This window comes from Puma concolor, chromosome F2 (assembly GCF_028749965.1).
Source record: "Puma concolor isolate L17-30 chromosome F2, mPumCon1.1.hap2, whole genome shotgun sequence".
Taxonomy (NCBI): domain Eukaryota; kingdom Metazoa; phylum Chordata; class Mammalia; order Carnivora; family Felidae; genus Puma; species Puma concolor.
In genome coordinates, this window is record NC_141684.1 from 7033540 (window position 1) to 7054408 (window position 20869).

General features: G+C 51.1%; 1 protein-coding gene across 5 annotated transcripts in view; it reads right to left on the bottom strand.

The window, feature by feature from the left end:
- Positions 1-9515: 9515 nt before the first annotated feature.
- Positions 9516-20869, bottom strand: part of KHDRBS3 (KH RNA binding domain containing, signal transduction associated 3) — a 192855-nt gene continuing 181501 nt past the window's right edge. For 3 of the 5 annotated variants that reach the window (XM_086695314.1, XM_086695315.1, XM_025922862.2), the window contains exons 8-9: positions 20810-20868; positions 18062-18695 (exon numbers count right to left, since the gene is read on the bottom strand). In XM_086695314.1, the coding sequence (XP_086551440.1) occupies positions 18604-18695; positions 20810-20868 (151 nt within the window). In that variant the 3' untranslated portion in view covers positions 18062-18603. Of the gene's footprint in view, positions 9783-14978; positions 15374-17057; positions 17117-18061; positions 18696-20809; position 20869 lie in introns of those variants that run through there. The other 2 variants (XR_015246705.1, XR_015246704.1) reach the window with 2 other exon arrangements.

Genomic DNA, 20869 nt, shown 5'->3' on the forward strand with positions numbered 1-20869 from the left:
CTTCCTGGCCCCACCTTCCTGCCTTCTGCCCCCGACACTCTCCACCACCCCGGTCCCCAGGCTGAGGGGATGCTCCTGTGTGTTATCCCTGGCAGTCATATCTTGTGGTCACTGGAGCCGTGCAGTTAGCCTCAGTCTCTTTTTGCTTTGGCTGCTGGGATGCTCGGAGGCCCGTGTTAGGCTTTATGGGATACACGTTGCTGCCCCATCATACCTTCCTCTGGCTGTGTCTCATTTTCTCAGGTCCACTTGCTTTCCCTCCCATCGTTTCATCTTTTCCTTGTATCCTTTTGTGTAGCAGAAAACCGTCCCCAGGTCCCTCTATGGAGAATGACACAAGCACCAAAATGGGAGCGGTACATCTCTCTGAGAGGCGCGTCTTCTGGCAGAATGTAAGATGTTGGTGGTATTTAAGGGAAACGAAAAATAAATTGTTCTGGCTCCTTCCTACCACCCACCTCCCGCTGAGTCTCCTCTTAAGCAACCTTCGAAATCTGTTAGGAAATCAGAATTGAGAGGTTGCCTAAGTCACATTAAGCCTCCCTCGTTGTTAGCAGGGCCGGGACATCCCAGGCATGGTGGCCTCACTCCCAAACCGGAGAGTTTGTGATAGAACTCAGGGGTCACCGAAATGTCCTTAGATGTGCCTGTTCGCTTCCTGCTGCTGCCGTAACAAATCACCACAAACCCAGCGTCTTAACACGACACAGGCTTCTTATCTGAAAGCGCTGTGGTTCGAGGTTCAGTCTCACTGGTCTCACTGGGCTAAGATCAGGGTCTTGGTAGAGTTCTTGATAAAGTTCTCCAGGGGAGAAGCCTCTTCCTTGCCCTTTCTCACTTCTGGAGGCTGCCTCGCTCCTGGTCCCTTCCTCTCCGCCTTCAAAGCTCATCCCTCCCGCCTCTGATCGGCCCTCACGGCTCCTCATTGGCACCCGGACCCTCTCGCCTCCCTCTTCTAAGGACCCAAGCTTAGGGTGACCGTGGGCCCAGCTGGACGATCCAGGATCATCTCCCATCTCGGGCCCTTAACTGAATCACGCACACCAGGCCTCTTTTGCCATGTAGGGTTACATATTCACAGTCCTGGGGACCGGGCCATGGGCATATTTGGGGGGGTATTCTGTCTAGTACAGTGTGGCTCCCCCCGAAGCCAGCCCTAAGAGAAGGACTTGGGCGCAAACCATGTATGGGGAGGTGACCCGGGAAGCACCGGGAGAGAAGAGGAAGTGGGGGGGAAGGGTCAAGAGACGGTGTGCCCGGTGAGCTGTCGCCGCTGGAGACGTCTGGGGCACAGTCCCACCCAGGCCCCTCGGCGAAACTGGATGAAACAGGCCTCTGAATTGTCATACCCAGAGGCGAGGGACGTGGTGAGATCACCCACCAAAGGCCATTTGTTTTTTCATCGCTCCTTGGCTGAGGGTTTCTCCTGGGGCATCAATGCTGTGGGCCGCCCCAGAGGCAGAGAGCGCTGTCCTCAGGTGAGGGCTTGTCCAGCGAAACCCCCGGGTCTCCCTGCGGTCGAGACAATGGCAGAAGGGACACCCAGAGTGTCTGTGTCCCTGCAGTGTGCGGTGTGGGAGCACAGCCCAGAGAGGCGACGTGACTTTGCCGCCGAAGGCGAGGATGGGGACAATGCAGAGAGAAGTGGGCTAGAACTTTCTTAGAACCCGTCACTGCATGGGGTGGTGGAGGAAAGCAGAAAAGCACAGACCCCAGAGCCGGCACGGAGGAGGAAGCACCGTCAGCACAGCCAGACCGAAGGCAGCAGGCCCTGACCTCTCAAGTCGTCCCCTGCGACGTCTGGGGTCCAGGGGGGCTCGGTGGAGGCTGCCGTCAGTGGGTCGGCCCTTCTTGGCCTGTGGGTTTGCCCTCTCTGGCCCCGGCCCTCTGACGAGGGGAGCTGGGGAAGAAGGCACATCTGTCCTTAAGGCCCTTGACCCCGAGGTGGCACCTGTCAGTGCCCCTCACTTGCCCTGGGCAAGAGCCAGATGCCAGGGGCAGGGACACGTGGCCCATCGGGAGTTCAGGGGCCCGGGGCGTGGAGCCAGACAGAAGGATCCCAGGCAGGTGGGCATCTCGGAGGGTCACACTTCTCGGGGATCAAGTGGGGACATGGTGGTGGCTCTCAGGGTCACCGTGGGAATGGCGTATTAGAGCGCACACGGCTGTCCCAGGCACCCGGCATGGCACCTGGCCCGGGCGGAGTGGCCGCGGAGATTCGGCCCCTCCCCTTCCTCACAGATTTGGTCTGAGCCTCTTTCTATCCTGCCGGGCTAGCCGAGACCAGCTGACCCCTCTTCCCTGCCTTTTTGGCTGCACTTCCTGCCATTTTAATGAAACTCAGCAAACAACTTCTGTCCAGCGAATGCCCTTGAAATGGCCCCGGAGAAGGGGCCAGAGCCTGGGACATGGCTTGTGACTCTCCCCCGCTGATGTTCTGGTGGCCCTTCCCAGGAGGTGAGCGTTCATCTTGGAGAGAGACGGAGGCCGGGCCCTGGCGCCCTTGCCAGGACCCCCCTCCTGTCCCCACCCCCGTGGCCTGATCTGTTCTGTAAAGCATCTATTTACAAAGCAGGTCACAGAGAGCGCCGCTGTCTAAAAATAGAAAGTCATTATGAGCAGACAAGTGTCTGAGCTTGTCCTGCGAGAGCTAGGCAGCTTCTGTTTACCTTCCCTGGTCCCCTTTCTGCTTCTCTGCCCTGCCGCCCTCCTTCCTCTCCCACCTGCCCATGGATCCCACCTGCACCTCGGCCCCCGAGCCTGCTCCCTGCGGGGACCTGGGCCAGCTGCACCCAGGCTTGCCTCTGATCCTTTCAACCAACCCCGTGAGGCTGGGCCATCACTCCAGTTTGTCAGCTGAGGAAAGGGAAGCTCAGGGGGTAGGGGGCTCTCCCCAGGAAGCCAGGGGACCTAGAGGTAAGAGCGATGGTGGGTCTGTCTTGGGGGTGTGTCCCTCACATTGGACGCACCACGGCATGTCCACAGAAGCATCATCTGCGGAGACAAGTGCCCTGTATCCTGGCATCTTGAAGAGCCACTGGGAAGTGCGGGTCCCTCTCCTGGGGAGCCAGCCTCAGGGCGGCTGGGCCCCAGGTTGCTCCCAAGCTGAGCTCAGAGCTCTGACCACCCCACCTACACACAGCCTGCTTGCCCCCCCACCCTGGTTTCATAGGCATTGAGCCGCCTCCCCTCTGCAGTCGTGGCCGGAAGCTCCCAAGGAGGACAGCTCTTGGTGAGACAGCCAGGCCCAACACGTGCTTGTCATTGGCCCAGCACATCCTGCGTGGGCTCCGAGGTATGATCTGATCCTGAGTGCTCCCTCCACAGATCTCCCTCCTCCCAGCCTCTTCCCCTCCTTCCCAGGTCCTGAGGACCGATGGAGTCCTGGAAACACCCCACGACGTGCCTAGGCCTTACAGACAAGGACACCGGGCAGCGTGCTGGTCGGAAGGCCACACATGGGTCTCTGACACTACATTCTGGCTGCCGCCCCTTCTGGGGGTCCAGGCTGTGTGTTTTGGGGGGGGGGGGGTGTCTGCAGTCCTATGTCTCCATGATAAGCCTCTTTGTTCTGGAATCCGCCCCTGCCCCAACCCCCGCCCCCACCAAGCCAGCTGTGAGCACCTGCCAGGTGCCCGAAGAGGAGTGGATCAAGAGGCCAGCTCACTCGGATCCCGGATCGTCTCTGGTGCCTTATGAGAACAAAGCGATGTAGCATAGCAAGCTCCCTTCTGAGTCCTGAGCCGACAGGGAACCAGGAGACAGGCCCGAGGGGTGAGTTCGGCCGACTGGTTCAAGTAAACTTCCTATTGTGGTTCAGGCAGAGGACCGAGTTGTGACTTTTTCTCTTGCCACACAATAGTGAGTAGGGACAAGCCCTGGCTGCTGGGACCGTGGATGTCAGATGCAAATGACAAACGAGTCCAAATAGTTACCAGCGAAGCCTGAAGCAGGCTGGGTGGGGGGGGGGGGGGGGGCAGGTCGTAGAGAATGGCCGGACCGCGGCGGCTCTGTGCCCCGGCTGACCGGGCCATGCAGAAGCAGGCTGACGCTGTAGGTCGTCTGCCTTATTATGAAAAGTCGGCAGTTTACATACTTGTGTAGAGTTGGTTGGCATCAGACGAAATAAGCTAAAGCTTACTGAGCCAAGGATAAGCTTGAGCCAAGGAAAAGCTCGCGGGCCGCGCAGAAGCAGAGGACCAGGCCCGTCGTTTAATATCGTTTAATGGAAAGAGAAATTTCTCTCGAGCATCGACAGTTTGACCTCGGTTATTCAGGATTGCGGATTTGTAGGACGAAAGGTCTGAGGGAAATAAATATTCTGTAATACGACTGCACCCTTTGTTTTTCAGCTGGAGATGTGAGTCATGGAAAGAATGGCCCACTCCAGTCAAGCCTGGGTAGTCTTAGCAATGATTCACCCAATATGTGTTTTTCACTATGAACATAGCTCGTGGTGGCCCGTTATGAACAACGCATCCCTCTCAATCTAGAGAGTTCAGGCCCAGAGGCCTACACCTCCCCTCACTCCTGGAATTTTCTGGATTCAAACGGCCCCCACCGCTGCTTCACAGACAGAGGCCAGAAGAAGGTTTAGAATCAGCTGCCCCCGCTTTCCTGGCCTTTGGCTTCCCGCTTTTGAAGATTTTGGATCTTGCCTCTCTGTGCTCATTTTCTGGCATTTGGGAAATCATGAATTTCCTGCCCGAAGAGCAGGTTCGATTCCCTTTGTGTGCACTATTTGGTGACAGGGACGGATTCTCTTTGGGTGTTGACACTGATTTCCCCTCAACAGCTGCAGGCGGCTGTCCCAGGGGCGTGGCCTGGGGAGAACGAGTTAGCACCTCCGAGCCCTTTGGGGACAGCAGCCTGGCATTTTGTTCAGCAGAACTACCTGCATTAGGCCAGAGGAGAAATCTAAACGTTCTCTGGGTTCTGGTTTTTAGAAAATGTGTGTGTGAGCCTCCTGCCATCTCCTCTCCTCCCTTAGCCCAAGAGCCACCTGGGGGCAAGGACATCCTTCCTCCCCAGAGCTCCCGGATCCAGCACGGCCGCCATTATGGCAGGTGCTCGGTCGGCGCTTGACGAATCAATAGACGGCCAGTCACACTGTCCCTTTTCTCCCACCCGTGGTCCCGCTATATCGTCCCCCAAACCCATGCTTCTCTCAACAACATTCCAGGGCCGTTACGAAGGATCTCCATTTTATAGAGGAAAGAGCTAAGACTCAGCTGATGGGGAGGGAGAGAAGGCTGAAAACACAGGCCTGGCTCTGGAGGGCCGATCTGGTGATGGGACATCAGGGGCTACCTCCCGACGGCTGGGGAACATGGCACCTTGCATGAGACCCAAGTGGCCCGATCTGGAAGAAATGGGCAGAGGAGCTACTCAGCCTCTTGCTTCCAGCGGGCTAGACGGCTGGAGGCAGGGCCCAGCAAGGAGCTCCAGGGCAGGGTGGGGGGGTGCCCTTGGAAGAGGGTTAAGGCTTCTGGTGGGGTGGGGGTCGGGGCGGTGATGGCTCTGGAACCAGCAGACAGGAGATGGAGGCTGAGTAGGGAAACTGAGGCCACCCCCTCCCCGCCCCCCGTCAGGGGCCACGAGGGTGGGAGGAAGGCTGTGAATCGATGACGGTAGGCTGGCAAAGGCTGAACCCTGCACGCCAAGTACAAAGCACCGGGTGGCTGGAAGCTTCGAGTCCCTATTTGCTGGGAGGCGGGAGGGGGCTGCCGAGGTTCCCTGAAGCAGAGGACTGTCCTTCACCTGGAAGGCATTTCTCACTGGGCACCTGCTTGGGCGCGGAGCGTGGGGATGAGGGGAGAGCAAACCCTCAGGGGGTCCCCGAGGAGGGGACCTGGTTGGGATGGCTGAGGGCTTTCACAGCAGCAGAGTGGGGACCGGTGGCGTCTACACTGCAAGTGCATGTGCGTGTGCGTGTGTTGGGGTGTCTCCATGACAGTAAACGGCTAATATAGATCCAGTGCTTACAAGGCACCAGGCCTCACTCCGACCACCCTTCTGAGGCAGGCGCTACCTTGTGGGTAAGGACACAAAGGCCCAGAGACGTAACGTGACTTGTGTGGGTGCTGACTGGCTTCCAGGATGGCCCCGAGATCCCCGCCTCCTGGTGTTTGCCCCCTTGTGTGTGTGGTCGCCCCCCCCACCGGTACCGGGGCTGGTGGGTTTGCCCAGTAGCACATGGGATTGGGGGACAAAAGTCCGCGGCTTCATTCTGTGCACTCTGTCACCGTGGGCTCTCCCTCTCGGACCACCTGCTCTGGCGGAAGCCGGATGTCACGCTGTGAGGACACTAAGGCATCCTACGTGGCCAGGCACATGGGGACCTCTGGCCCACAGCCCGTGAGTGGCTCTGTGAGGGCCCGGGGACACCTGCAGCTTGTACCCTCGTGAGACGCTCTCAGCCGGAACGCGTCCCAGACTCCGGGCCCTCAGAAAACAGACTGACATCGTCAGTGGTGTTCTTTTGAATTTCCGAATTCTGGGGCAGTTATGCAGGAACTGATAACTAATACACCAAGGCATCCACTCTGCTCAGTGCGGATCTGCTCGCCGAAGCCCAATCAGGGAACGGTGTGGAAGAAGGGGCATCTTGGGTCAAGGGCAGAGAGCCACGAAACTGAGCCATCTGGGGCGGGCGGCCCGGGAAGCGCGGGCACGTACGTTTAGATGCCATCTGGGGCAGGCAGCCCGGCGGGACGCTGAGCTGGGCATCGGGAAAGGGGCCGGAGCCAGGCGTCCGGGGAAGGGTCTGTGGTCTGCAGTGGGTGCCGACCCCATGGGTCACCCCGGGCGGGCCCAGGGGAGGGGCCGTGAGCTTCCACACAAAAGAATCCTTTTCTCCGAGCTCCCAGTGTCTCAGTGCCACAGCACAGGGCCCAGCCACTCTGCAGAGGACCCTGCGGTCACCAGAAAGAGGAAGGTATTTGGGCATGGCAGCGAGCACAGTGGTGACAACTCCAGGAAGGTATCCCTTGAGAGCTGGGCTGCAGGGTCTAATATAAACGTGGAGAAAAGGCCATCGGCTGTGATTTTGAAAACCACAGGAAGTCGCTCAGATCCTCCAGTCAAACGCTAGAATGCAGAATGGTTATTTCGGCCCGCCCTGCCTGGACAGCTGCCGGTGGCACCAGAGTCGCCGAGGAGGAACCCCAGCTGTCTGAGGGGGACCGAGTCGAACTCAGCCAGAGAAAGGTCCAGGAGTTTCGTGTCTAAAGGCTTCCTTTGTTCGGCTGTGCTTCTGTTCTGGGCGGCACGATCCCTCTTAGGCTCTCCCCCAGCCTCGGGGACACTCAAAGAGCCCTTTCAGAGCGGGGCTTCCAAGAGGAAGTCTGTCCTGCGGGGGCCGGGAGACCTGGACCCTCGGGGCCACTGCTGGCCGAGCTGTCCCCCCCTCCCCGCCCGCATCCCCCAGCGCTGTGGGCGCCCGGCCTCCCGCGCTGACGGGTCAGGGGCATCTCTGCACCAGCCGGGCCTCTCCCCACCCCCATCCCCCATCTCGACAGCACCTCCCCCCCCCCCCACCCCCCCCCCCCCCGGCCACTCCTTGAAGAAGCTTCTTGAAGGAGCCGCCGACACTAATTCTTCTCCAATCCGTGCTCGACTCTGCTCCCAGCTCTCACTCGGTGAAGTCAACCCCGGTCACGAAGGCCTCGGTCCTTAACGTATCCCCTGGTTCCTTCTATGGTCATCCAGCCTCAGAGAGGCAGTTTATTTTCTCAGTGGCCCTGGACCAAACTCTTTGCACCGTTCAGTGCCCCTCCCCCGCACTCCACATCGACCCGCGGGCAGTGCCTTCCAGGCACATCTGCAGCTGGGCCCGTCCTCAGTGTTTGTGTGGCTGCTGTTCCCCGGGGCAGGCTGGCCGGCCGGCCCGCTCACCTTCACTGCCCTGGCCTCTCTGGGGTGCCCCCGCCTTTCCCCACCACAGCCCATTCTCAAGACGGTTGCCAAAGTGATCCTGTGAAAACACACATTGTGTCACGCTGCTCTTGGGTTCAAACTCCTCCTCCCACTGAAATAAAGCCCAAAGGTGGCCCCGCATGCTCTGGTCCCCAGCCGCCACCCTGATTTCACTGCAGTCCTCTTTGCCCCTTGGTCATTCTATCACTTCTGCGCTGGCATCCTTGCCGCTCAAGCTCCCAAGCACGTTCCCACCTCAGGATCTTTGCACATGCTGGGTGAGGTCTTGATGTGGCTCACTTGTTTATTTTGCTAGGACTCTGCTAAAAGGTCACCCTGTGATTCCTCTGCCACACAAATTAAAGTCTAACCCCCGCCCCCCATGACTGTGCTCTCAAGTTCCTCAACAGCACTGTCACCACCTGGCATTCTCTCTCTGGGTTTGTGGCTGATGGCCTGTCGCCTCCCACTGAAAAAGGAAGCTTCTGGAGGACGGGCTCCCTGATTTGTTCTCCGCCCGCTCTCGCGTGTAGGGCGGTGCCCAGCATAGGCGAGATTTTTGACGACTATGCGTTTAATGAATTAAGCAACGGAGGCGGGAAAATAAGAGGCCAAGATTATGGTAGCAAGAGCGGGAGCCGGGACAAGGGGACAGGTGGAGGGGGCGTTGGAAAGTTTGAATCCCTGGGATTCTTATTTGCAGGCGTATGGCTGACATCACCGACTCCGCAGGGGAGAGGCTGCAACGAACAAGGAAGCTCAACTTCTTTTCCATTTACAACAATCTGGCTTATGTTCTACGGTTCCTGTTTGTTTGTTTAATTTCAAACAACAGGGTCCCCGGATCCCACCGTCACCGCGCCCCGCCTTCCCGAGCGCGCTGCTGGGTACTCAGCCTCCGGGCCGTGGCGCCCACCCACCGCACCCACCGCACCCTCTCCAGAACAGAACTTTCCCAAGCCTGGCACTCCCGAGCTGCACAAATGTCGATCCGGCAAATGCAACGGCACGACTGCCTACAGGAGTAGAGGAGAATCGTGTTTTTAGGGTGCATCATGAGAGGATCAGGAAATGCGAGCTTATCAGAAGTTATTCTGTGGTTAACACGATGCTCCCCACGTGGAACGCACCGTCAAAGCTAATGCCTTGAGGAAACGTGTCTTCGAGGGAGGAGACGGACACTTTTCACAGCGCACAAGACTCTTCTTGAAATTCCAAGACTGGGAAGCATGTTGCGTGAGCTTCCGGCAGAAGGAATGAAACATTCTCCCGGGGCATATTGAATTAAAATCACGATGCACCAGTAAATGAAGGAAAGAGGACGAGCAGAATAATCCTGTCCACAGGGACTGGGACCTTCACGCTCCGTAACAAACTACAAGAGAGGCATGAAAATCAGCTTTCCTTTCTGTCAGGACACGCCCACGTTTCGTGCTCCATCACGGAGACAGAGACATTGTTTTCGAATCTGGAATATGTGTAGAATCCTGACCTCGGCAGCGAGGGGCAGCCATACAGGGTTCTCTAGTGTGCACAATCTAGACCTTCCTGAAATAACAACACTTTGTTTTTCTAGTTTATTTTCAAGTGGACGAGACTGAAACGGACAGCCTTTATTAAGTGATACACAGATCATTTGTTCGTTGTTGGGAGACCACAAAATAAGACGGGATTTCCCTTCCCTTTTTTAAAACAGGCTTTCCAAATTAAAAAGGCATACCATTTTATAAAAACATTTCACAGGACATAAAATTGTGAAACAAAAAATTAAGACGATTTTCAAGCTCCCAAGCGAATTCATTTACTGACTAGGCACGTTGGTGAGTTGACAATTCGTAAGCAGTCCACAACTTGAAGGAAAGTCCCTGAAAGAGAGGAAAATGAAATATATTTGTGGACATCAAGAAACTAATAATTATCTACGCTCTGCTGGGGGTGGTGGGATTTAGGCAGAGGAAGCAGGCAAGCTGAAACTTGGGAGAAATAAGGATGTTAATGGAAGACGAGGCAAAACAAAATAACAGAAATTTAAGAACATAAAATATTTGTGTTTAGTAAGGCAGATGAATGGTTAACTAGTATGGTGAGAATCAAAATACTCTCCAACGCGACATTTATGGGTCTGATTTCAGAATGGCAATGCCTTGTTTTACATGGAACTCTAATACCAAAATGTGACATGGGTCCCCACAGGAACACACTGACGGGATAGTCCTTGACTTCTTGTCGTCTGAGATGAGACCCAACTTTCAGAAATATTTACAAGTTTTTCATTAACGCCAAAGAATATATTTTGATGTGCTATATATTATACAACCATGATTTCAAACAAACCCAGTGGCAATCGAGAGGGAACGAAAGTCACCCAATCACAACGGAGAAGTGGCCGTCACTCTACTCCACAGCTCTGGTCACACACGTCTGGCCCCAGGGACCCGTCACCACCACACTGTTTGCTCTTGGTGCCCTATGACCTGGTCCTTCCCAGCGCTCCAGCATCCCCCATTGCTCTGCCGGCTCGGGCACCTGCTCACGTGCCCACGTGGGGTCACCAACGTCCGCCTTCCCGCCTGCACCAGCCCGTTAACACCCGACATTCTTCTCCCTGCTTCGAGATCTCAACTGAGCTCTAGAAAGCTCCATGCCGGTGTCCACTTCTCTGTGAAACCTCGGCCTCCTTGCCCTCCCTCACAGAGTTCGCCACCGTTTCCTCTGCATGGCCTCTGCCTTCGCAGAGCCTGTTATTACTGCGTGGGGCCAGGGACGGTGAGCCACACGGGCCACCCGCACGTGCTACGACTGACCAGGGCAAACCGGATTTAAAGGCTAATGCTGCATGCACAAGGTAAACATCGAATGCAGTAGATCTATCGGCTGGGGTGTGGTCTGGTTAATCAGTATTTCCTGAATCGAGTGCCAGCAGCCAGTACTCTCAGAGCGAATGGGAAAAAGGGTTCTTTTGGCAAAAAGGGAGAGGGAAGATCCCGACGTACTGTCAGGATGAACAAGGAAGGGTGGGCGAGGACACTTCAAGGTACCCTCGTGGGCCCCCCAGACCGCGGGCGGCCCTCGGAGCCAATCTGCTCAGGCTGGGCAGGGGGAGGAGGCCCACAGCCTCACTTGTCCGCACAGGGATCCAACCCACGGCGTGCCAGTCGCCATGCTGGGCGTCAGAGACCCTTTCAAACCCGTTTTGAGTAGAGGAGTTTTCCGTGCTAACGGTTGTATACGGTAAGAACGCACGTGGCAGTCGGAGTTCAAGTTTCCCCCAGAAAAGCATAATCAGGGACACCGTTACGTCCGTAGAGAACCACGCAGTAATATTCCTAAAATATGCAAAGACTTAACGAACCTGGCTCAGAAATTCATTCCCGAAGACGTATACAAACGTGCACGATAACAGAGATGCAGGGCTCTGCTTTCTAGCACAGTCTTTAGTGGGCGTAAAATACGGGAGGTGAACTGCATGTCTGTCAATCTTTGTTTAAATTAGAATAGTTAGTTCATATATATAGACCATTCAGCCAATGGAAAGAAAAAGGCAGCTTTACAGTATAAATGACAGAAAATGAATTCTAAGCTATACTCTAAAGTGAGATGAGGGACGTAGAAAACAGCGCACTGTTCTGTATGTAAAAAAGCAACAATTAGAAAAGAAACCTATGCTTTGCTTATGCACAGACTATCTCTGGAAAAATGGACAAATACACAAAAAACCATGCAAACAGGTGGGTGTTTGGGGTACGGGTGGGAAAGAAGATCAACTTTGCATTCTATCCTTCGGAATTTTAGATTTTGTACCAAGCACATGGAGTACCTATTAAATACAGGCCATATTTTGGTTTCCCGACTTCGCATTTCCCACTGAAAAAGCCAGTGGTCACAGAAGTTACTTAATCTCATTTTCACCGAGAAAGCAAACTCGTAAGAGTGCCAAGTGCTCAGTGCTGGTGTTTGAAAAGGCACAGGCTCCCCCCACTCACTCGCTCGCTCCTTGTGGAGCATGTCAGCAGCCCCTGCCGTGTGCCAGGGACCATGCTGGCACCTGGATGAACCAGTCAAACAAGACACGGTTCCGTGTTTGCGGGAAGACAGATGCATCAACAAACAGGACAGAGACCTAGCTCTGGGAGCCCTGCTCACGTCACAAGGGCTTTTGCGCCTGCTCACTTAGTCCGTCTCCCCTTTTAGTGGCCTGTCAGGTACGAGGGACCTTCTGAGGTAGCAGACAGGGGACGTAAGGCCTGGATCTTGCCAGTAGTGGTGGTCAAAAGATACTTTTATGCATCTAGATCTACATCTGAATGATGTAGATGATTAAAACCTGTTTAGGGGCACCTGGGTGGCTCAGTCGGTTAAGCGTCCCACTTCGGCTCGGGTCATGATCTCGCAGTTCATGAGTTCGAGCCCCGCGTCGGGCTCTGGGCTGACAGCTCGGAGCCTGCAGCCTGCTTCGGCTTCTGTGTCTCCCTCTCTCTCTGCCCTTCCTCTGCTTCACTCGGTCTCTCTGTCTCTCTCAAAAGCAAACATTAAACAAAATATATTTTTTAAACCTGTTAAATTCTCTGCAAATGGAAGGGTGACTGACTCCGCCCGGTGAGACCAAGGACGTCCTGTCCCGTCTCCCGTGCTGCAGAGACACCGTGCCGCCTCAATTCATCAGGTTCGCTCGTGTATCTGACTGCTTGTTCACCTGCCGCTTCGTGGGCACAAGACATGGTCCATACATGAAAGATGTTTCTACGCCGGTCGGAGGGTGGGTGTAAAGGAAAGTGAATGGCCCCTCGAGGGACACTGTTTTGCAGAATTCGGGCAGCTACAAGGGTTCTCCACCCCCGGGGATCCCACACCCAGGCCTGATGTGGAGACCGTGTGCCAAGGAGGCTTCCCCGGCAAGGCCAAGCTTCACGGTTCACTTCAAAGTTGGACAGACCCTAACGACTAGCTGTGCCAAGAGCTGGGTGAGAGGGAGGGGCGAGGAAATGTGACTCAGGCAGAGGAGGACAGGAAAGCACTGTGAGGGATGTTCAGTAGCAAGACCGGAGGAGGGCGGGGTGGGGTAGGGTGGGGGGGAGAGCAGTGCTGGAGCAGGGCAGGGAGGGGTAGAGAGCCTGCTGGAGCAGCCGGGAGGCAGGACCAAGATGGGGCCGGGCTTTGTGTTCAGAGCCAGGGATCTGAGCTTTACCCTGAAAGCCAAGGGAGCCACTGAGGGGCTCATCACACAAAGATCTGAAAAACAACTTCAGGACTAGGTGCTCATCACTGAAACAGAATCCCACTGAGAATCTAATCAGTTGGATTAGACAAGAGGAGGATGCAAGTCAGACCGGGAAATGTCCTACAACCCATCTCAGAGATGGAAACAGAATCAAGACAAGGTAGATTTTGTTATTTCAAACACAGTGATGGTTTTATTTTTCCCTTTCTATCTGTATAAGACATTGACGGGTATAAGCAGTAGACACTATCTGCATAGAAAGTAACAAACTTTGTTATTTATATTCATGACCTAAATCGTATCAAGTGGCTTACGTTTTGGTTACTTAGACTTCTGATTACATTTTTATTTTTTTCTCCAAATCATTCGGTTTAGACTCTGGGATTCGTTTCTCTGTACACACTGGCCAGAGCAGAGTCACTGTCTAATTGTGAGTGAAACCAATGAGCTAGACTGTCTGAACTGTAATACTATTGACACGAGCGGGTGTTTTGTTTGCTCTCTGCTAACTCCTCCTACCACCCCTGACACTGTGTGTTAGGAATCCTACTGATCCTCCGACCACTCTTTCCGATTCATGGTCTTCCTGATAAGCCCTTACTCTGTGGAGAGGAGGTCCAGGATGAAAGGTAGGGCCCTGTGTTTAAGACAGTATGTCCGGATATCGGATCGACAGCCCGTGCAAACAGGTTCCTACAAAGTTCTTGCTGGAACGGAGATGCCCAAGGCACTTTCTCTGCCTCGGGGGCTGGAGTAGGGCAAGTTTGGAGATGAGGAGGATATTATTACTGAAAATGGGGTCAGCGCGTCTAAGCTTCTTAGCAGGAACCGCAAGGCCCCTCACCACGCGTCTCGTGCCTACCCAGACGGCATCGCCTGCTGCTTTCTCTGATTGCCCAACATAACTGATTTCCTAGATAATCGTGCTTTTTCATAGCTCCAAGTACTTACATAAGGCAACAAGCAAGAGCAAACACTTATGTTAGTGCCGCGCACGTTTCTTGTCCTTATACAGCGACACTGAGGTGGGTGTCTCATTACTGTGCCATTTTATGGGTGGGGAAACTGCCACTGCAGCTGCAGTCGAGAGAGGTTCAGTAACCTAACCAAGGTCATAAAGCCGGTAGATGACGGAGCTGGGGCCGGAGTGCTTCCAAGAACACCTTCCCCCATGTGGTCAGGTTCTCTGCTACTGGTGCCAATTCCCCTGCTGGTACCCGCCCCACCTCCACCCACCCACCTAACAGGAGCGTCTCTCTTCCACGCGCCTGCCTCTGTCCGACCGACACCCTCCTCGACCACCTCCCCCGCAGGCTGTTGCGTCTTCGGGGACGGGACGACGTCCCACAGCACAGTGTCTGCAGCACAGCAGAGGTTGGGTCAGTGGACCTGAATGAATACTGATAGCGGATCAACAAGGCATCTCCTGAATATAAGAAGATTCAGAGCCTAAACGCAGTCAAGGAAATTTTCCAGGAGGGAATCTGGGGCAGAGGTGGAAGAGAGCCAGAGCGGGGAGTACTTCTCAATCACATCGAACTAATGCTCAGTGTTGTGGGAGTCACTTCCAGGGATACAAGGTAACATAAAGAGTAGCCCTTGCTCTGAAACGGCCTTTAGTCCAACGGGGGAGTCAGTGCTCGTCCAGAGGAGCGACAGTGTGATGGCCACCAACAACACAGACTCTGGACAGGACGCGACGGTTCAACGTTGGCTCTACACGTTGCAGGGTGTGTGAGTTGATGTGAGTGATTTCACCTCTAGAAGCTTAAGTGTCTTCCTTTGTAAGAAGGGGATGACACTCACCTTCTTAAAGCTTTAAGGATTCAGTGAAATCACTTACTGAGAGTGATAAGCTCGTGTGTGGTCGCAACAGCAACTTGTAGCCAATCTAAGTCCTGTGACATCAACGCTGAAACGATGAAGTACCAACCGAATCCAGAGAGGGCCGAGGGATGGTGGCCACAGAAGGGAGGGCACCAGGCCACGTCCTGGAGAACGGGCCTGGTTTTCCGTGGGCGAAGGAGCGGGGGCCAGCACGTATGGTTATAGTCCACCCCTTCCATCGCCCTCCAAATTACTTCAGAGGAACAGGGAGAGAGAAGGCTTGGCAGGTACGTGCCAAGTACAGGAAGCCCTTGAGGCCAAGCAGGAGGCTTCTTGTCTGATAGCATTCCTGGTGGTTCCAGATCTTTCTGGCTCACAATCCCTTTTTACAGGCCAGGGGAGCTATGGGTTCTTTAAAAAAATGAAAATAAACATAAAATTGAACAATAATTCCTAAGACTTAGCTGTGAAGAGGGGGTAAGCCTGGGGGTTTACCTTCTGGGGACCGATCTTTAATCCCTCACTTAATAAACCTACATTTATTATTCAGTGTGCTAATCCCCCCTCCAAAATTACTTAATATGGAAGGAAAGTAGTGACAACCTTCAGTGTAACACTATACATTGAAAAAAAATGTGTTCTGTGTCACATTTTTGTGCAAGAAAAGACTCTCCCCACCCCTCAGAAACCCAAACCCCAAAACTTTATTTTGGTCCTTGAGACTAAAAAGAACTATCCTCTTCCTAACAGTAATTTGATTTCAGGCTAATTTTGGCCAGTGGAGGGGAAAAACGCTCAGCTATTTCCAATACTGATTAAATATTACACAATTCACAATTACACAATTCACAATTACACTTCACGTTACTGTATGACTTTCCAGGTTACAAAACACCCTTTAACATTCGCTCACTTCTTTTTTTTTTTTTTTTTTTTAATTTTTTTTTTTTTCAACATTTATTTATTTTTGGGACAGAGAGAGACAGAGCATGAACGGGGGAGGGGCAGAGAGAGAGGGAGACACAGAATCGGAAACAGGCTCCAGGCTCTGAGCCATCAGCCCAGAGCCTGATGCGGGGCTTGAACTCCCGGACCGTGAGATCGTGACCTGGCTGAAGTCGGACGCTTAACCGACTGCACCACCCAGGCGCCCCTCACTTAATTCTTAGTAACAACTATATGAGATAAGCATCACTCTCATTGAGCTGCTGTCCCAAGGTACACAGGAAGGGCAGAGCTCAGATACAAATACTTTTAAAACCTAAGACTCTCTGGGAATATAAGAGCTTAAGTAGCAGTGTTTCTGATGGTTCAGAAAAACACGAGAATATGGTGAGACCAAAACTAATGATACATTTCCCTCACAGATCCCTACATTTTTAAAAGAATTATGCAATTTCATAAAACACACTTTATAGTACTTATTTATAAAATAGTTTGTTTTGCAACATCAGAAAGGAAAATCACACACACAGAATCATACTTTCAGAAGCCCTAGGATACGTATTGTCAAAAATCTGCAGCCTATCAGTGTAATTTTTTGCCTGTAAATATATAGAGAGAACACAATTTTTTTTTTTTTTTTTTCCTTCAAATCAGGCTCGACACCCAGCATGGAGCCCAATGCAGGGCTTGAACTCACAACCTTGAGATCAAGACCTGAGCTGACAACAAGAGTCGGACGCTGAACCGACTGACCCACCCAGGTGTCCTGCCACACGGTCCGTTTTTAGAAAATAACACTGGGATCATATTATACGTTAGGCTTGATAAACTGCTTTCTTTTCCTTAATAGTTTGGAAATTTTTTCATATGGTTGACTAAACGTATTTTTTTACCGAAGAAAGTAATCCAAATATTAATAAATAGTGGGACGACCGGTGTCTCTGCCTTGTGCATCACAACCAAAGCTGACTGGGTCTGACTTGTTCACGTTCAGGAAGCTTCTTTGCTGACGGGAGGAGTTAATTCGCGGTAATCACTAGTGCTGGTAATAGGAACCAGCATGGGATATTTTCCATGTGACTTTAGATAAGCATGAAATTGTCTTCATCTTCCGCAACACATCAAAATAATTGGAACAAAAGGCACGTACCTTTGTTTGCTCCCCGGGCACAACCAGTTCCTTTGACTTCCCAAGATGGCTGACATTTCCTAACAAACAAACAAACAAACAAAAAAGGCCTTTTTACTCAAAGAGAAGGAAATCTCTTAAGAAATAAAAACTAAACATTTTATATCATCTACAATTAAAAAAAAAAACTTAACCCAAACGATTAAAAGAATAACTTTATTAAATATTTGTCAGTTTTAAGAAGTGCCCTCAATTACTAACCAAATAACGTATTACAAACCACTAGTTATGAGGTTTTACATTTGTTTAATAGGGAATAATTGGCCCCAATTAAACTGACTGAACTAAGGCTTTTTAGATTACTAAAACAAATTAAACTTTTTAAAATGAGAATTTAGGTGATCTTCAAACCTCTCTAAAATGGATAATGAAACTTGCTAAGTTGTAATCTCCCTGGTTTTATTAGTTATATTAAGATAAATTAAGTGAGATTAAAATCTTATTTGATTTATTTACCTTTGACAATGAAGACCGTTTAAGGGTTACACATCCTCAGCCTTGGCGAGTGCGACTCAATTAGTCAAGTCAGTGTCTTTAAAAGCTTTGTGCTTATTGCTTCCAGCATGGAGCGAGGTGTTCATTAAGGTACCAAAATTCTCATAAAAAATCCAAAGTTGCACTAGTGAAAAAACGCTCAACAAGATGAAAACTGATCACAGGTTTTTCAGAAAATCAGTATAGTTCTTTTAAAACCAGTTTTTAAACAAGATTTGGTTGTGCGTAGGTTTAACGTGTCACTCACGCAGCTTGATAACCATTTGGACTCTTTAAACAACATTTAAATCTACGGTGAGTAGAGAATGGTACATTTAATTTTATACCATTTTTTAAGTAAGTTGTACAATGTTTAGTGTGAACCCTTTTATGACAAGCGTTGTTAAATGAACTCTTTCCCTGTTTACAACTATTTATGAAGGCCTTTTTAAATAAGCAAAACATGAAATTGTTAGCTCACACACACGAAATTTCTTTCAAAAGTTTATTTAGTATCAAGCAAGAGGAGACTTTGCTTAACACTACAGAACATTTCAAGACTTGAGTTACAAAAGAATACCACATTATTTGCACTTGTAATTGGCTTCCCTTTTTACGCATGTTGGCAAGAGAAAAAAAAAAACTAGCATATGGCTGAAAGATAAAATAACTAAATTTCTATGGAAACCTTTAAAATGAAAGGTGAGGCTTATGTTAAAAGGATGGATTAACATATTTAGTAAACCTATTTTTTTGTTTAACACTAGTTAATCAAAGTTATTTTTTTTCCTTTTGATGACCTATTTTTTTCATATACAGACTGGAAATAACAAAATTTTACATGTCTTTTTTTTTTTTTTTTTCCTTTTTTCTGCCCAGGTTGATGTTTCAACAAAGTAGTTTTAAAGTTCCATCCATTCAGATTTTAAGCATTTTGATTTATTTAAAAAGGGATTGTTCATAGAAAAAAATTACTTTGAACAGTATACAGGACTGGTGGAGATTGGCTATTTCACAACATCAGACAGTACAATCAGTATCTGCCATATGGCTGGTCTCTGTAGACGCCCTTTGCTGTCCTCGCTGAAGGTGCCTTGTGTCTTGAGTTAGTCCAGTCCTCTTGCCCTAAAATCAGCAAGACGAATCACAATTAGATCACTGCCATGGATCCCGCTGGCTTCATTTTTCAGAATCTAACTTAACCCTTGAACCAACGGTAGCTGTCATATTGAAGACATATATATCCCTGACGCACTAGGAAAAAACCAACGGTATTTACTTAAAAAAAAAAAAAAAATCACAGACACAATGGAAAATGGTTGTCCCCTTAACAAAACCTAACAGCATGGGAAGAAAAATGAGTTTTGTGTCTTCAATGGCAACCGACTTCGCAAGAACTTGCCTTTGGGCCACTCATTTAGCCAAAGCTCACAAGCTCAACCGGCAAAGGGAACTGCCTTTTGCTAAACGTCAAGATGCTTCTGAATGGGAAAGAGAATGGGAAGAGGATCACTTAAACTTCTTTCTTTCTTTCTTTTTAGGGTTTACTTTTGAGACTGAGAGGCAGAGTGCCAGCGGGGGAGGGGCAGAGAGACAGGGAGACACAGAACCCGAAGCGGGCTCCGGGGGCTCCGAGCCGTCCCGTCAGCACAGGGCCCGACGCGGGGCTCCGACCCACGAACCGTGAGATCGTGACCTGAGCCGAGTCGGATGCTCAACGTACCGAGCCACCCAGGGGCCCCCACTCAGATTTCTTTTCACAGCAAAAACATAGAAAACGCAGACAAAAATGTGTGCGGGCAAAAGGAGACAAACACAAAGAGCAACGAGGGGATGGGGAGGGAAAGAGAATCGCCGACGCCATGTCTCCCGGGCCCTTCCACGGAGACTTCGGTGGAGCACAGCTGTGTTGGGTGGAATGCGAACGCCCCGACAATTCTTCCCGGATACGAAATACACCTAGTGACGGAATGTTCGTTGTCAGGCATCATACCACTACCTCCATCCCAGAAACGGGTCTGGAGTAACGAGAGGCATCCGTGATCTAGACCTTCTGAAACTAAACACCTGTTCAACCCCAGCACTGTCACCCAGTCGTCACAAGTCTCTGCCAGCAAATGGTTAACGTCTCTGCGGCAACGTACGGCAAGTGAAAAGCCATGTGTCCACTGAGACCAATTTAAAAAGGCTGTGAAGGAAAAACACTTAAAATGACCTCTTCTTTTGATACAAACATGCAATCAACGTCACTCCCTCAAGCTAACTTGCATCAATTTAAGCGGACCGCATCCAGCAAACCAAGGTATTTCTCTTAAGTGTTTGTTACAAATAACAAAAAAAAAAAAAAAATCCAAGGTGAGGTCATCACAGCTTGGGGGCAGGTGATCTAACAAAACGCACTTCAAAAGGAACACCGGAAAATGGTTTTTCAGTTATGTTCAGAGAAATGTCAGAACATCCATTAACCAGAATCCTGATTCACTTGCGCTGGGTACCAGGCATTTTATCAGAGCTTTGCAACTGATTGAAGCCTCCTGTTCTCTGATCTCTTTGCCCTCCGGCAAAGGAGCTTCTTACTATCATTATGTTGCTGCCGCCAATTCTTTTAATTAAACCTGTCCTCCTTCTGCACACTGAGACTTCGGACGCGGATTCTCCTGCATCTCTACCAGCTCCCACTGAACTCAGACGGGTTTAGCTGTCTCCCCGCAAGCTGGAGAGAGGGCCTGACGTCCTGTCCCTGGCTCAGTGCTTTGGTAACCTTTATGGAAGGACTCCCACAGTGATGTTTTCAGAGCATTTGCGATCGGAGAGGAATTAAAATATGAAGATGGGGGTGGGAGAATCGTTTTAGAGCTGCAGACTCAATGACTTCATTTTCCTTTACTGTCAAGAAGCGAAGACACTTCAAAAAGCGCCACGCTTTCAAGTGTCTGCAGTTTGGCAAATGATTCCATAATTGAGAAAATCAGCACATGGCAATCAACCCAAACAGAAAATCTAAGTTGAGGATGTGAATCTATGCAATTTTCTATGAGTATTTGGTCCTCTTTAAATATTAAATTTAAATCTTAAAGGAGCTTCTGAAAATAGCTAGATATGTACAGACGAACGGAGAGGAAGCTGCTGTTTCGGTCAAAACGTCTTTAGGAGGTACGTTCTCCTCCGTTAAGATCTTGAAGGTGTTTCTGGGACCATCCCCCCGCTCTGCTTCCGGTTCACTCTGGCCAGGTACTCACCGTAGGAATCGTACGTCTCTTCACTGAGTCCATGTCCGTAATCATAGTAATCAGCACCAC